This window comes from Sebastes fasciatus, chromosome 8, assembly GCF_043250625.1.
Source record: "Sebastes fasciatus isolate fSebFas1 chromosome 8, fSebFas1.pri, whole genome shotgun sequence".
Taxonomy (NCBI): Eukaryota; Metazoa; Chordata; class Actinopteri; order Perciformes; family Sebastidae; genus Sebastes; species Sebastes fasciatus.
This window is the reverse complement of record NC_133802.1, coordinates 14,139,981-14,156,904: the sequence shown is the minus strand read 5'-3', so window position 1 is coordinate 14,156,904 and position 16,924 is coordinate 14,139,981. Positions and strand designations below refer to the sequence as shown.

Sequence of the window (16,924 nt, the reverse complement as noted above, 5' to 3'; positions counted from 1 at the left end):
AGACCCCCCATTTCTGTACCCATGACTGGCTTGCATTGACAGGACTGGTCCCAGCTTTGTGAGGCTGTGCTTGAGCTAAATGTTCACAAGCCTACAGTGATAATGGTAGCATGTTGATGTTTAGCAGGTTAAATGTTATCATGTTCACAAACTGTGTTGGTTTAGCGTGTAAGCATGCAAACCTTTGCCAGATAGCACCAAACATTAAGTTCAGCTTAGGCTGATGGGAACGTCATGAATTTTGCAGACATTTGGTCATAAACCAAAGTATTGGACAAAATTCAATTTTGACCAGATGATGGCACCAGATGAGAAGTCAGGAGAGAGAAAACAATTCATCCTCTGGGGACCATGACAGTGTGTATGTAAGCATGCAAACTTTAAAGGGACAGTGTGTAGGATTTGGCGGCATCTAGTGGTGTGGTTGCTGATTGCAACCAACTGAGTGCCCCTTCGCTCACTCCTCCCTTTTCCAAGACAGCGGTCACGTGAGCCGCTAAGTGTTAAACTGTGGTAACGGTGTTCACCTCGCTCAGAGGCAATCTTTACCATAATAACACTACTTTAGGAGCAACGGAAGTTAGACGGCGGCTGGCGGTACCACGGTTTTGGACTCTGCGGCCCACGTTACCGCAATTTCACAAGCGTGTCGGAGAACTACGGTGGCCTTCAGGAATTGTAAAAACACTTTCTCTAGAGCCAGTGTTTGGTTTGTCCGTTTTGGGCTACTGTAGAAACATGGCGGACTCTGTGAAGAGGTTCTTCTGCCTATGTAGATATGAAGGGCTCATTCTAAGCTAACGAAACGATTCTTAGTTTCAGATGATTATACACTAATGAAAACATTCCATTTCTGCAAATAGATCCCCCAAAATGTTACACACTGTTCCTTTTAAATATGAAATGGCTCATAATGCAGCATTTTGGCTAATGTTGGTATGTTTACATGTGAAGGCTATGGTGTGCAATCGGCATGTTAGCATATTATTAAAGTCAAAGTACAGCTGAAGACAGGAATCTCATTAGTCTCAGAGGTGTACTGATGAACTTAGTGTTCGACAAGAGGAATTTTTAGCTATTGATGGGTGACTATTACAAGAGTGACACCCCAAGCGAGGCTAAAAGGTAATCCCCATAATTCAGTGTCCCTCTTTGTTCTGCAGATATGAAACACAACTGGATTTGCAACTCAAAAGAACAACTCCCCTGATATTAACTGAGCACACTACACTTTAAATTTTAGCATTTATTGCTTTCCATGAATACTATGATACAAGCTCAAGCATTCAATTTCCAGCGATCATCAGATTTATGAAGGCAGTGGACATGTATTACAAGTCTACAAAAACTGATTTACAGATGCGTACTGTAAAAATCCAAGCTATCAAAAGAGACATTTTGTACAACTAAGGTATGATCTAGAGAAAGTGTAAAAGTACCTTGTGTTCTGTTGACTGACGTTGATGCAGAAATGGCTTCCCTTGAGCCAAACCAATATTCTATCTAACCAAATCCGGTTACTACCGGCAATACTGTGTGTTTATATTGGCTTCATACAGTGACAAAGGAAAACTGTGACATTTTACACATCCTTCAGGGGGTAAATGCAAATAAGTGCAATATAATGTTAATAAGAAATACATTATTATGTTATGTGCTTCATAGAAAAAGCAAACAGACATCTGAAGTGTCACATTCTTAATGGCATGGGTCAAAACAACTATGCTTATAGGCCAAAACACAACTCAAATTGTCAAATGTATCTTTTTTTGGAAATACATGCCAAATGACTTAAAAATGAAATTACTGAATACATCAGTTATCAAGGTTAAATTAATATCGCTCATATAAAAATCAGGAAAAAAAGATTAGAAAATGTTTTAGTCAACAGTGAAAAAAAGTCTCCATAATCTTGAAATCATTTCCTTCCAGTTTAAAGACGTGTGTGGACTTGAGTAGTTGAAACTGAAGAGGACAAAAAGATCCTTCCGTGAGGGATCTCGAGGTTCACATCGCTCCTGGTCCTGAAGTCCAGAGGTCCACAGTGCTACAGATATACCCTTGGTGTGGTATCATACAGTGTAAAAAACAGTCAGTTGGCAGGTTGGGCTTCCAGTTAGTCATGTTCCCCTGGCTCAACTGCAGTCTTTGCGCTGCTTGAACTGTCAGCGTCGCCTTCTGTTGACAAGTCAGGTGAACTACTAGAAGAGGGGACCTGCTTGTCGCTTGGTAGGCCCTCTCCATCACTGCTGCTGCTGCTGCTGCTGCTCTCTCCATGTTCCTGCTCAAAGCTTTTACTCGTCTCTGACGGAGCAGGCTGTTCGGGTTGATCCACAGCGCTGTCCTTCTCCACACTGTGGACATCCCCCTTCTCAGACGAGTCTTCCTCACTTTCAGGAGGTTCTGTCTGTGTGCTGCTGGGCTCTGAGGATCAAAGTGGACAACATTAGGGCTGAACTAATGATTATTTTCATTAGAAGTTAATCTCTTAATCTGTAGTTTGTTTATAAAATGTCAGAAAACAGTGAAATGCCTATCACAAATTCCCAAAAGCCCAAGGTGACTTCTACAAATGTTTTGCTTTGTCCGACCAAACACCCAAATATATCCAGTTTACGATCATAGAAAACTAAGGAAACCAACAGACATACACATATGAGAAACTGGAACCAGAGAATTGTTATTCTCTCTTAAAATAATGACTCAAAGTGATTAATCGACTATTATTAATATGTAATAAGAGTCTGTGGTTGTTAACTAATAATTGTATTATTTATATGACGATACAGTTAAAAAAAAGACTAAAATTGATGCAGAAGAACTCGATTTCCGCTTTTTATTCCATGCATCCTCCGTTTTTTTCTTTGTAAATGCAGAATCTGTTTATAAAGATTACCCACAATACAACCTGACTGAAAAATAGGGTTGTGCAGTCACTCTAATACCCACATGTTAATGTTAAGATTCTCTAAAATTCACTTTGTGATAACAAAAAGCAGCCAAGAGATTTGAACCAGACAGATCCATTCTGTTTCTTTTGGTCTCTGTGCAGACAGTCTGAAAACAGTTCACCTAAACTAGACTATGAAATACTTTAATACTTAAATATACATACGTCAGCCTACGTGAAGATGAGTTAACACTTACCATTATCATCTGAAACAGTCGGTGTATCACGAGATGTTGCACTTTTGTACTCTGCGTCACAAGATTCTTCTGAAGAATCCGGTGTCTCTGACGAGCTCTCTGACTCTTTACAACTAGACGACTTCTTTTCTTCACTTTCTATTTCGTCCTCTTCCTTTTCATCAAACTTGAGCCTCTTGACCTCATGCTTGCCAGCATCAGAATCCTCCTCCTCCTCTTCCTCCTCCTCGGAGTGTTTGTTCTTTATCCCGCTGCTTGGTGCAATTTCACCCTCTGACGGCGAGGAATCACTGCAGTAATGACAGAAACACAGTTAATTCAGTTGTATAAGATCAAATGAATGTGTAGATCCTATATATCCATTTTAAAGAGAGGGGTCTTTGGAGGAAATGTCAGGGCTTGACAGATATCATCAGTGTTCCTGCATTTTAAATAAAAAATATCTTGAGTAGACTCACTCAGTACACTACACCGTCACTCACGATGACACATGTGCCATACTTATTTCAATTACCGGATATGGTGCTCCTCCACCTCCTCTGTGGTTGCCTCTGGCTCTTTACGGACTGCACAGTCAGGGAGCCCGTTGGTGGAAAGCGAAGCCGACAATGGTCTCACCAGACACCAATTTGGTCTGGTGAGCGGTTTTGGCGTGTCTGGTCCATTTACATTTCGACTGCAAAAAAAACAGAAACGACCATTTCTTACGTCATATAACAAGATGGCAAATCAGCAGAACTCCTAAGACCCAAACTGACAGGCCAGATATAACTGCCCTTACTATAGCCTTGTTGGATTTTGGATATTTTACTTTAACTTTCCACTTGGTGGTGTATGAGGCAATTTTAGATTTGTGGAAGTCAATAACTGACAAGTATGTGGCTCCCACCTGTCTGAATATAGAGAAGAGTTACCAGGAAACATCACTCCATTCATTCTGTTTACACTGGATGCCCCATTTTTCCTTCGAAAGAAGTAGAAAGGCACAAAGACAACTGGCTGTTAATTGTAACTTTGTTAAGTGTGACTGAATAAGCAAATTCAAGGGAGCTGCCAATGTGCATCAGAAGCAGCTTAACAGAAATACTGCAGCCAGCAGAGCAAGGGGAGCAAAAGCTTCACGACTGATGTACTTACTCTGATGTGGGGTACACACTGCTGACCACCATTACATTCTGCAACACATAAACAACAATAATATGTATTAGAATTCAATTTAAAGCCATGGAAAGTATGTTTCAAACAACATTCATAGTGCAGTGTAGTACTCACCTTCTCTAAGCCCATGAGAAACTTGTCTGTTCCAGTGTAGTTGCGTTTGGGGTCCGTGAGGAGTTCACATAGACGCTGGATAGTGAATGGGATTCTGGAAAAGTTATCAAGATATATATTTAGGATTAGCCATCACACAGCCAGCATCAACACCTGGCAGCACAGAAACCGAATGAGAAAAAACTTGGATCAATATGAGCAAACCTGGTTGACCCTCGTCACAGCTGATCTCATGTTCTGATATGAATTATTAATTATGATTGTTTGTCAACATACTGCTTCTTGTATTCTAGGGTGAAGGTTTACACAGTATTATGTGTTAATGTTAAAATACTAAGTTTAGATCTGTCTGACTGATGATTCACCAAAGAAAATAGCAGACTTTGAGTGTGAAAGACCCAATATCAGAAACAGAAATACTTAATTAATCCCTGGGGGGAAATTTTAACGTTTAAACGTTACAGTTACTCAAGTATAAAGAAATGTAAGAAAGTAGAAATAAAGGAGTATGTAACATGTAAATTATGTACATAATGCTACAATATATATAACACAATATATGGAGAGAAACAGAAATAAGAATAAAAAATAAGAATAAGAAAAGAAATTAGAAATATGTACAAATATGTGCATCAAACATACAATATATAACCACACTGTAAATAAGTACAAAATGCTGAGAAGTGTGATCTATTTAGTGTGTTAAATATAAATGCAAGAATAGAATAAATAAGAATTTAAATAAGAATATTTCTTGACACGTACAGTAAATCATCGTCATTAATTTTCAAATCATGAAGTTATTTTGCTATGTTGAAATTCAAGAAGAGATTTCTAGGCTTGAGGATGAATGTTGTTTATGCAAATATGTTTTTGGGAGAGTCACATGCAAAACATTAAGTTGAGTATCTTTCTGTCTCGTGAAAGGAAAACTAGCCCATTATAGATAAAAAGACACTGAAGCTCAGTTTTCAGTGAATTTCACAAATAATTTTGCAATTGATGAGGAGGAAGTGACACAACTCTGGCAGATTGAAATGAATGAATTACAGCACAACACGGGTCAGACCTGATTGCAGCTAATTTGGCTTATTATCAGGTTTACTCACCCATTGTAACCATCCACTATTTTCAAGATCCTCGTCTTCATGTCTTCAAAGGGCATGTAGTCTACATTAGGATTATGTGGCGCTCTTTGCTCTGGCGTTGAAGTGTGGAAATCATCCATGACTTTTTCCAATTTAAACACAAAGTATGTTTTGAACTGTGACCATGAGATCCTGGAAGATATGGGAAAAACACAAGTCTGCGTGTCATACAAACAAAAGAATGAAAAAAAAACAAAAAAAAAACAAAACATATTCTCAAAGACTGGAAGACTCCAACTCCACCGTGCTTCAGGAACTGGTTGCATGAATGGTCTCAGTTATCCACATGGAGAAATTGCGAGCCAATAATTTAAAATGTCAACATAAATGGGAAGAATCCTGGGGCCCCTTTCTGCAATATTTGGACTCAGTTTGACAATATTTCTATTCATATATTGATTGTTTTGTTTTTCCTTTTCTCTGTTCTGATGTTGAATACTCCCATTATGGACAGCTTACATTTAACTATCAATTGGATGATGCTGTATGTAACAATATGTATGTTTTGTCCTTGACATGCGGTTTAGATCATTTTCTCTTAGTTATTTGTATCACTCCTCCCCGGGTGTAAATGTGTGTGTGAGTGCAGATGCGTAGATTTTCGGGTTGGCTTTCGGGTTTTGATTTTTGTTTGGTGTATGTGTTGTCGTTAAAATTTGTCAATAAAAATAATATACCAAAAAAAAAAGAATGGAAAGTCTTGAGACACATTTTTACTGATGAGTGATATAAAAAAGTTCAGCAGGTTTCACTTGGAGGACAACTGGTGTTTCTATTGCTGTGAGTGAAGATTTATAGAAGTTTTAATGTTAAGTGTGAACCCTTGACGACTACTCACATTGTCTGGCCTGTCTTGGCAACATGACATAAGAATTGCTCAAGTTCAGGACAGGTCTCTTTCTTGCCTTTCTTCTCAAAATCTGTAAACGACCACATGAAAAACAGAAATTAGTTTATTGGTAATAATAACATTAATCCAAAAAGCACACAAATCTGACCCAAACAATGTTTGCACCTGCATTAACCTAAAGTTGAAAATGTTCAAAACAACCCAGAAGCATATGACCATTAGAGAAGAACGTATTCTGTAAATTACTTATAAGATAAGATAGAACTTTATTAATCCCGAAGGAAATTCTTGTGCCAGAGATTGCTCAAAAATACAACAAAATTACAACAAGTTCAAGTGTATAAAATACAAGTGTATAAAATAAGTACTATTTCTAGCACCAGTGCCTAATAGAATAACAATTAAGTAAGATACATTTAGTAAAATGAGTAAATAAGATAAGTAAAATAAAAAAAGGTAAAGTAAGCTAACAAACAGAAAAATAAGTAATATTGCACATGGACATTAATATTGCACACAATGAACAGTTATATTGCACATGAGAATGTAAAAAGTAGTATTGCACATGATATTGATATGTTACATTAATTATAATGTCAGTTCAGTTCAGACAACTTTATTTATTTCCCAGGGGGCAATTCATTTGTAGCATTCCCAGTCCATACATCCATACATACAACAGACAACCAATAATTAGGGCATGGGGCAGTTGGAGGGACAAGTTACAATAAGAACCATATAAATACATAGGATTATGGCAATAAAAGCCCAAAAATAAGAAACAATATATAAGAACAACATATCTTAAAGTTCCTCTACATAACAGTCAGTTATTTATTTATTATTATTAGCTGTATCAAGTGGAAATATGCTAAACAGGAAAGAAACACCACATCATAAAATCCCCAAAACACCAATTTCATCTAACTAACTGGAAAGTTGATGTAAAAGTTAGTAAGTGTTAAAGCATGTGTATTGTGATGCTACCCAGCTAGCTGTTTACATAATCCTCCAGATTAAAATGGGTCAAACGTAAACAACGTGAAGAATTTATTCCTCTCAGAGGATAATCACTGAACTATGTAGGCCAAGTAGAGACAGGTCAGCTTGTCCCTATAGGAGCCTCCTCTTCTCCTAAACAGCCAGGTTCACCGCTGCTCAGTAAGCTAACGTTAAGTTACAGTAACGCACCTTACGTAGTTAGCAAACATGAACACGTTGTTCCTGCTGGCATCACAACACATTACATCATTCATTCACTCATAACCAAAACGCGTATTGTAATAAGTGTAAATATTGCCTTGAGACGCCTCCAGTAACGCGTCGATGTCCATAGCTGTGTCCAGTCACAGGCAGGAAATACTGAGCGTGCTAGTTAGCATGTAGCATGTAGCATGTAGCAACAGCAACAAAGCTGCTGGCAGCAGGGACGGACTGCGCATGTCTGGGATGACGTAGGCACCATATGCAGGGAGAAGGTCAACCTTTTTCCTTTTTTATTGAACAAATTCAAATTCACAAACAACATGGCTCATAGGTAATTGCATTAGAGTAAAAGGACAGGGTGCATACAGAACAAGAACAAATAAAATATGTAAAATTATACATGAAAATAATAATATATTTATTTATTTTTATTATTATTTCAAAATGACAGTATACATAGTAACAGCAGAAAACATTAAAAACATTTACATACAAAAGAAGCATAGCGAAAACATAAACAAAGAGCTGTGCCAAACATAAAAGGACAACAGAAATTAAACAAAACCAACATAAAATTAAAAAAAAAACACAATAAAAAAATAAAAATAAATAAATAATAATAAAAAAAAAGGCAACGAGAGAGTATGACAATAATTTCACTTAAAAACTTTAAAGATATTGCCTATATTCATTGTGTTCATTGCTTTTTTGTTTTATGAGGAAGGAATTGTTGACAGATATAGATCCATTTCTTTCAGAAATACAAAGAAATTAGGCTTTTTTTTGGGTAAATTTACACTTGTGAATGTGGAACTTCGCGAGAATTAAAATTAAATTAATAAGGAAAAATACATTGCTGTCTTTGTCACTGTAATCGTAGCAACCAAATATAATATTTATATAGTACAGTGCAAAATCTGAGAAAATGTTAACAACTATTAAATTATTGACATCTTTTCCACAATTCACATGTAAATTTTACAGGACCAGAATAAATGAGAGCAAGTTTCAGGATGTGATTCTGCAGAAGGAACAATGGTGGGTATAATTTAAAGGGACTGTTTTTAACTTTTTACAGATATAAATCTGCCAGGTCGAGATCCCATGCTCGCTCGCGTGTGGCCGGACTCGCTGCTCCTCTGCCTGCTTGCCTTCACTCACAGACCGTGCGCGTTCTCACTCCACCTCTACACATTGATGCGCGCTCACTCCACACTGCAGAAGAGTTAGTTTAGCTCTGAGAATATCTAGTGAACGTTTGTGCAGAAATAAATGCTGCAGCTCCTCCAGACCAACAGAGGTTTTCCGTATCTTGTGAAGTGACGGGGCTCCGCAACGAGTTACGTTATCATCTCCAACCGGGTGCCGGTGTCTCCCTGCGGGCGTAGTCGGGAGGCGATAATGTTTCTTTTCTTACTTCAGCCCCGGAGGCTGAAGCAGGAAAAGCCAACACTAGGATAAGCATTGATTCATGGAGAGACCTTTGTCTGGTCAGCTAACATTACTGCCAAGCAGGTGAAATATAGAGTGATGTTGTGGTTTTAGCTGACGTGTGTCGCCTCACTGTTTTGACCGATGCTCGTTCATGTCTATGTAGAGCGATCACAAGCGCGAGCTCGACGCTGACTTTCGTTGATTTCACGGCCACAGGTGTCGCTGTTAACAAGCATTTCTGAAAGTTACAAACAGTCCCTTTAAGAGTAGCAGTAATTTGTAAAAGGACATGATGTTAAACACTTGTGTACAGTAGGTGGCGGTATATGCAGCTTAAAGTTGGTTGCGATCCGCCAGTAAACTGAGAGAAGAAGAAGAAGCACTTGAATGCCCCCCTGCAGCAGCAGCAGCAACGGGAATAAAAGCAGCCATACTTTAAAATATTGCTTGTTCTTATAGCGTTATAATATTTCGAGTGACAGTTATGTGTCGACTTCTTCAGTGAGAGAAACGTGTGTATCTCTCCGGTGCTGCTGTAGACTGTAGATGCTGCAGGCAGTCAGCGGGCGTCATCGTTTCTCTGTTGTTGTGTGACGGAGCAGCAGCAGACCGGTGAAGCGGCCAATGAGTCAGCAGCTGATCATCGGGGGTTTATGAAACCTAACCAACCTATATATATATATATAACGATAACAGCTCTGGTGGAAAACATTTGCAAAAAGACAACCTTTAACGAAGTCATTCGGGTTATGCAGAGGTAAACAATGTCAGTTCCAGTACTAGCTGCGTTACAGCTGAGCACATCATCATCCAGCCCGGTGCTGCTGGAGCACAACAACATCCACATCAGTGACAGAGATCTGATTTCTAGAGACAATGAGATCGACACTCTGCCTTTACATTCACCGTGGACCTTCTGGCTTGACAGGTAAGACAACTGCCTACTTATTTCCCCCCTTCAGTTGTTCTATTATTAACCTTTAAGTGCCAAGTAGGTGAACTCTTTGTTATTGACCTTTTAATGAGAACAAAGAGGGGATATGAGGAATGTATCATAGGCCTGCTATTTAAGTCAGCCTTATCTGCGACCCAGATAATTATAAATGTGTTTAACAGTTTTGTCTTAATAGATCACATAATAATAATAATAACATAACAACAAACACCTTGCCTTATGTGATCTATTAAGACAGGCAGCTTTATTTGTATAGCACATTTCAGCAACAGGACAATTCAAAGTGCTTTACATAAACATTCAAGAACATTGCGACAAAGTGCAAAAGAACATTGAGACATAATTAAAACAGTTATAAAAACATTAAATATTAAAAAATAAAAACAAGCTAAAAATAACAGCTAGGGTCGAAGCTAAAATAGAATATAACAAAACAGTAAAAGTTATAGTGCAGTATAAGATCAACATAATAATAATAACAAACAGCCTGTCTTTTTCTGCCAACTTGTTGTCTCTCTGACCTACATACAAGTCCTCCATTTGTTTCTCAATATAAACAAAATTAATTATGACTAACTGGCTAAACATAATAACTCAACCTGATTTCAGTTAGTTCAACCTTATAGCTTTTTACTTGTATTTTTATGATTGCACATTAGTACTGGCACTTGCTAACCAGCTTTTAAGAGTATTTATTGCTAATGCCTATTTTTTTTAATCTTATTTATTCTTATTCTATTGTTGATCTTGTTGTGTGCTTGTTCTATCTATACTTGTAGTCTATTTTTACCTTATTTATTCTTATTCTATTCCTAATCTTGTTGTGTGCTTGTTCTATCTTTTGCTGCTGTAACTCAGAAATTTCCCCTTGGGGATTAATAAAGTATCTACCTACCTACCTACCTACCTACCTACCTGATTATGGATGTTATTGTTAAAAACCTGTTGTGTCACTCCTCATGTGTCTTTTAGGCCACTGTTTAGTGAAGCATTTTTTTTTCTGTTGTTGGATTAACACTCATGTAGCTCAAAATAGGTTTTAAATTGCCGGATACAAAGTTCCTAATTTAAAATAAAAATGTTTTTATTATTTAAAAGTGACTTCAGCATTAATGTTAAGCAACGACAACAGAGTTGAACACAGGTGACACACAGTGCGTTACACAAGGCCCGTCATCCACAGTGTGTACAAATCAGAGGGTGCTGTGTTCAAATGGGGTCAGTGTTGTTTACTGTTTACTGGCTTATTTGTCATCTGATCACCCCCCACACCCCACCCCTCTCACCCCTTCCAACCTGTCTGCTCAGAGGGCAGCAGCTCACTGAAACATGTCTGAGTGACACAGCACTGAAACATGTCAAGTTAAAGGACCTGATATCTTTACAAGCTTGTGATTTTTAAAGAAGCAAATAAAATAAATGCAATTTAATTAAATGTGTGTATCTGTTTTTTGTGTGTGTCAGATCTCTACCAGGAACAACAGCAGCTGAATGTGAGTCAAACCTGAAGAAAATCTACACCGTGGAGACCGTCCAGGTAAGACGCTTTACAGTCTTGATACAAGAGCACAGCTCCAGCCGGCACAGTGTTGGTGCCCCACTAGGAGTGGATGTGATGACGCATTTCAAAAATAAGTTTTCTTAATTACACTGAAATCAAGATTTTTTTAAATTCCATTTAGAATTTTTTTAACCAAGAAAACACTTACTGAAATTAAAAATCTCCTTTTCAACACTGTCATGGCCAAGACAGCAACAGCACATTAAACAAAGTTTCAGACATACAACAAATAACAGTTACAGACAATAAAAAAATCAGTTACAGCATGAGAATACAACCAGAAGTCTCAGGTCATCATATTCTAGACCACATAGGGTCATGTAGTTTAGACAAAGCATTTACAGCCTGCTGACCCTCCCTCCAAATCCTTCAGTCTATTTTTAAAGAAACCAGCTCCCCCAGACCCGAATCACTGCAGGAGCAGAAGCAGCGTACCTAAACGCCCCTTTTTCCATTTCAAGACGATAGCAAGAGTAAGTTTTGCGAATATATATCACAGAGCGGATACGGTAGCTTCCAGCATTTTTCAGATGGATTGTGAAACTGTGATAACGTGAACTGTAGTGTGCAAAACCGTGGTACCGCCAGCCGCCGTCTGACTTCCGTTGCTCCTAAAGTAGTGTTATCATGCTAAGGATGACCTCTGAGTGAGGCGAACAGCGTAACCACCTTTTGCACTCCGTCTTGGAAAGGGAGGAGTGAGCGGAGGAGTACTCAGTTGGTTGCAAACTGCAACCACACCACTAGATGCCGCCAAATCGTACACACTGTCCCTTTAAGAATAGTCTTATAAATAAGGACATCCCGGTGATTAAGTCTACGGATGGACAAAGTCGGCCAACCAACCCTAGCATACAGGGAGCAATGGTGAGTTAGGGTTTTAAGATTTGTAATGAACCTCAGCGTCCCAGGGTATACAGTACAGTATCAAAGGAGTTAAGGCACTGAGAAGATGCATGCATATATAAAACATCACCGTAGTCAATCACAGGCATGAAAGTAGCAACAACAAGTCTCCTCTTTGACTTATTTCTGAAATAACAACCCATCCACAGCTTCTTCACAAGTTGCTGAATGTGAGGCTTAAAAGAAAGAGAATCACCAATTAAGAATCCGAGGTATTTATATGAAGATACAGACTCGATGACATTGCCCCGAAACTTAAAAATAGACGGAAGGCTCAGTGGCTTTTTCTTTGAGTTTGTAAAATGATATGCTGATTTCTTTGCACGCTGCTGTTGGAGTTTCTCTTTCTCCCAAAACACTCCAAAACCACTGCCAAACTTTAATTAAGACACATATCAGGAGAAACTGAATGTTTTGTTCCTCAGCTGTGTCTTTGTGCTTGAAAGTAAACAGTATTCAGGATTTAGTGATACAGGTCAAACCACATCACCAACCTGAGGTTTAATAGCGTCACATATTTTTTGTCAGTGTGTCATTATGTGCTATAACTTACTAATAAAAAGTTTAGAGAGGTACTGATTATATGTTAAAATGAGTCTGTTGACATGTTAATCTGTTTAATTACTGATTACTCACCTAATTAGCATGGCAGGTTATTTTAATTGCAGCAATGTGATCATGGAAGGACGTTGAAGTACCACTTTATGAATCCCCAACCACAGCCGTGTTGGATAAGGACTCAGAAATGTGTGTGCGTGTGGTTAAGAGCAATGAGGAAGAGACCTTTGGCAGTGATTTTCTACATCGTAACACACGTGAAATATTAACAAGGCCAGCTGTCTGCACACCATGTGCCATTAAACGGTTCAATAAGATAACCTGTTTCCTCTCTTTCACCTTGGCACTGGAGTAGAACTTCTGGAGAGTTTACAACAACATACCCGGCGTCTCCAGCTTGCCGTTGAGATGTAGCTATCATCTGATGAGAGGTGAAAGAAAACCACTCTGGTAAGTTCAAAATTTAAGATAAATACATGTATGTGTTCATAGCATTTGAAGCTGTTTAAAATTGTGTAACGTTGCGTGCTGGTTTGCATCCAGGGAAGAAGAAAGCAATGCTAAAGGTGGTGTTTGGAAGATGAAAGTACCCAAAGACTGCACTGTAAGTGACATAATTAATATATTTATGTAGTATTTTCTTATAATGATTTACTATTTAACACATTTGTCTTCATATTTACAGTCTGCTGTATGGAAGGAGTTGCTATTGGCCACTATTGGAGAGCAGTTCAGTGATTATTGTGCCACAGGTACATTTCTTGATTGAGTTATATGAAAATGCATTGGGTTTTGAAGAGAATTGCATTTTATGTACACAATACCGCAAGTCTGAATCGCATTAATCTCATTCTCTGCTGCTGTTTCTTGCAGACGATGAAGTGGTCGGGGTCAGCGTCAGCGTGAGAGACAGAGAGGATGTGTTTCAGGTCTGGAATGGAAACGCTTCTTGTGTTGGCGAGTCAAACATTGTCGGAAGGATCAATGAGCTACTTCCGCAAATACCGTTTAAAGCAGTGTTTTACAAACGTGAGTATTTTCTTGGAATATTAAAGGGATAGTTGGGGTGTTTTGAAGTGGGGTTATATGGGGTACTTATGCTTCTCCAAACTGGGGGTGTGCTGACTGTCATCTACTGTAGCTAATACGCTGACTATGGATAACTACGTCATACAATCCCACTTCAAAACACCCAAACTATCCCTTTAACACTGACATTGTTTTTAAAATGGATTGACAATAACGCCATAAAATGTGAGTCACTGTTGTCTTTGTTTATATTTCAGCACACGAGGAGCACCACGCTTTTGAAGGAGGCCGAAGACATTAGCACATTTTGCACATGAGATCCTTCGACATATACTGTACATGTCTTGTTGCTTATGAGCATATTTTGGATAATATTTGGGCACATTTTGACTCGATTGAGTTCATAGTTGCTTAATGTATCATCTTAATTACCTCAAAATGTAGCCCGTGCATTATGATTCTCAATCATTGGAGATTCCCATCTTTTGAGCACTGTCATTCATAATAATATTCAAAATACTTTTATTATAGTCGAAAACCATTTTAGTTTGATTTTATCTGTGGCAGTGTTTGTGTGTTTTTATACTCCCAAATTTTGCAAATCCTAAACCAAAACACCAGATTGCGTACATGTCAGATTTTTGTAGATGTATTATAGCATATTTTGTGCAGTTTCCTGAGCACAGACAAAGCTATAGGTCTTTGAATTAAATAAATTTTTTGGATATAAGAGGAGGCATGGTTCCACAAAGCAAACCTTTTATCTTAACAATACATGACAACGCTTTTCTAGTGAGCTCTTTTCTCCCTTTTATATGTTACAGCCAAAATACCGTTGCCTGACATAAACATTTAGTATGCTGTAATGTTTATATATATGAGCAGAAAATTGCACATTCTTTTTTTATTTTCTTTTTTTAGGATATGAGCAGATTGTCAAAAGGAATATGTTCTTGTTACAATACAATGACCTCAGTACACAAATCGTGAGTAGATGCTGAGAAATATATGCAATCATTTCTATTCTGTAGAATTTGCAGCAAATTTGCAGTGTTGTTGTGGTTGTCATCGTGTTCGAGCATCGGTCCCAAATCAAGCACTTTGTTTCTTACTGTGTGTGTGTGTGTGAGTCGTGATAACTGAGACCAAATCCACTTCGGTTTTGTGTCACCTTTTCTGATGAAGTGTAAAGCTGTTTTCTCTGCTTTTAATAGTAACTTGAGATGTGTAGATGTCAAAGTTCTAGGCCAAATAGAGCAGAGCAGAGCAGATTTCTTTGAATACTAGTACTATCATACTTACACATTTGAGGTCATTTCTGCATAGCTATGGAGTGTATGCATAGAAACCCACAGAAATACTGCTGCTATGATTTCTCAATCAAGTCAAATGTTGAAGTATTCATGACGCTGGTGTCTTGGCTTGGATTCTCCGCTTGAGAATATTCACAGGAGGAGGTTAGTTTTCAGACCACTGACTTTGCCAAACTTGTTTTATTTTCCCTTTATTCGTGTAATATAAGCACATACTGTAGGATAAGAGAATACTGTACCCTTGCACATAATACAGTTCACTTCAGATCTCAGACTTTGTAACTGATTGTTGATCTTGGATGGTGCCTTGTGTTTACCAGCAGTTAGAATGTCATCCGTGTTCAGCATGTTCAAATTGTAAATAGTCATGTTTCTCTGTTTTAGTTTTACACGTGTTTGAGAAATAAAGACGCCTAAACTTCCACCTTTTACTGTTTGGAACACTTACTGTATGTGTGATGAGAATATCAATATTACTATTAGATTAAAAAAAACAGCATTTAGACCCAATTTTCCTAAGAAAGATTGTCAGATCTTTGTCTTCAGGCTGTTCATTGGCAGACAATCCGTCAAGGCATGCTTTTACGTTCCAAAATGTGTACATGGATTTGTTAAATTTTTTGGCGTTGAATCAAATATAAGATTAAATGAAACTGTATTTATCCCAAGGGACATTTTTGTGCAGCATATATTAGACATATTTAAATAAATTCAAGTCTTTCCATGGCCATGGGAACAACAATGACTGTGGATTTTAAAGTGAGGCACTAAAAGGCCTTCATTTCACATGAACTCATCACAACCCTAGTTTACCTCAGGAATTGTAAGCCACCATTTCATGACGGCCAGAAGGAAAATGTCTCCCTCTAGAGGTTGCATCAATGCATGGATATAAGATAGTTTAAAAGTAGGCTACATTTGGAAAGACACAATGATTTCATCTCCACGTAAAGGCAGTCTTAAGCACTTAGAAATAGCCTATAATTACATACAGATGAATATAACATATGCAGCACCAATGGCACCATGTTCACAGTACTGAACAGGATGCTTGTATTGACTATATTTGGATTGTAAGCTATGGATGAAATGCCTTTTTATGACCGAGACTCTGTATGTTGAGTGATACAGGGGGGCATTGTTTTACACATCAGCCTTTGCACTGGATTGAGAAGCCTCCCTGTGCACTGCAAGCTTTATTTGGATGGGGGATGTCACAAAATGTAGGTTTGTTAATTAGGCTACAATAAGTTGTTTTAAATGAGGCATAATATCACATTTTACCCCAGGGATATGCAAAGTAAAAGATGTAATGTTTCCAGGATGGACTGAGCTGAACCATTAAAAACAATTTCTTGATTGTAGAAATCATTAAGTACAATGTGTGACAATATGTGACAAAACTTAGAACAATAGGCATCATTCTGAAATACAGGCACCAAAACAGGCATGACTCCATACTATGCTGATACAATCACCATTCAGGACATAATGGTAATTATAGGAAACTCTGAAAACATAAGATAAGATAAGATGAACCTTTAT

General features: G+C 38.0%; 2 protein-coding genes across 5 annotated transcripts in view; one reads left to right on the top strand and one right to left on the bottom strand.

Annotated features, from left to right (window-relative positions):
• Positions 1 to 1,231: 1,231 nt before the first annotated feature.
• LOC141772554 (serine/threonine-protein phosphatase 4 regulatory subunit 2-like) overlaps positions 1,232 to 16,924 on the bottom strand; it is a 146,785-nt gene continuing 131,092 nt past the window's right edge. The window contains exons 2-9 of one of the 3 annotated variants that reach the window (XM_074643653.1): positions 6,406 to 6,489; positions 5,529 to 5,699; positions 4,420 to 4,513; positions 4,285 to 4,322; positions 4,037 to 4,111; positions 3,662 to 3,823; positions 3,148 to 3,437; positions 1,232 to 2,424 (exon numbers count right to left, since the gene is read on the bottom strand). In XM_074643653.1, coding sequence (XP_074499754.1) covers positions 2,117 to 2,424; positions 3,148 to 3,437; positions 3,662 to 3,823; positions 4,037 to 4,111; positions 4,285 to 4,322; positions 4,420 to 4,513; positions 5,529 to 5,699; positions 6,406 to 6,407 — 1,140 coding nt within the window. In that variant the 5' untranslated portion in view covers positions 6,408 to 6,489 and the 3' untranslated portion in view covers positions 1,232 to 2,116. Of the gene's footprint in view, positions 2,425 to 3,147; positions 3,438 to 3,661; positions 3,824 to 4,036; positions 4,112 to 4,284; positions 4,323 to 4,419; positions 4,514 to 5,528; positions 5,700 to 6,405; positions 6,529 to 16,924 lie in introns of those variants that run through there. The other 2 variants (XM_074643650.1, XM_074643651.1) reach the window with 2 other exon arrangements.
• LOC141772549 (eukaryotic translation initiation factor 4E type 3-like) lies at positions 9,410 to 15,801 on the top strand. 2 transcript variants are annotated; one of them, XM_074643641.1, is made up of 7 exons: positions 9,410 to 9,985; positions 11,477 to 11,549; positions 13,393 to 13,487; positions 13,581 to 13,641; positions 13,723 to 13,789; positions 13,911 to 14,066; positions 14,324 to 15,801. In XM_074643641.1, the coding sequence occupies exons 1-7, from the start codon at positions 9,822 to 9,824 to the stop codon at positions 14,365 to 14,367; spliced, it is 660 nt and encodes a 219-aa protein (XP_074499742.1). In that variant the 5' UTR covers positions 9,410 to 9,821; the 3' UTR covers positions 14,368 to 15,801. The 2 variants fall into 2 exon arrangements, with proteins under 2 accessions (XP_074499742.1, XP_074499743.1); XM_074643642.1 differs by having other exon boundaries at positions 9,917 to 9,985; positions 13,390 to 13,487.

Coding starts and splice junctions, on each gene's coding strand:
- LOC141772549 (XM_074643641.1), top strand. CDS start 9,822: ATGTCAGTTCCAGTACTAGCTGCGTTACAGCTGAGCACATCATCATCC. Junction 9,986..11,476: donor TGGACCTTCTGGCTTGACAG/GTAAGACAACTG, acceptor TGTGTGTGTCAG/ATCTCTACCAGGAACAACAG. Junction 13,488..13,580: donor GGTGAAAGAAAACCACTCTG/GTAAGTTCAAAA, acceptor GTTTGCATCCAG/GGAAGAAGAAAGCAATGCTA.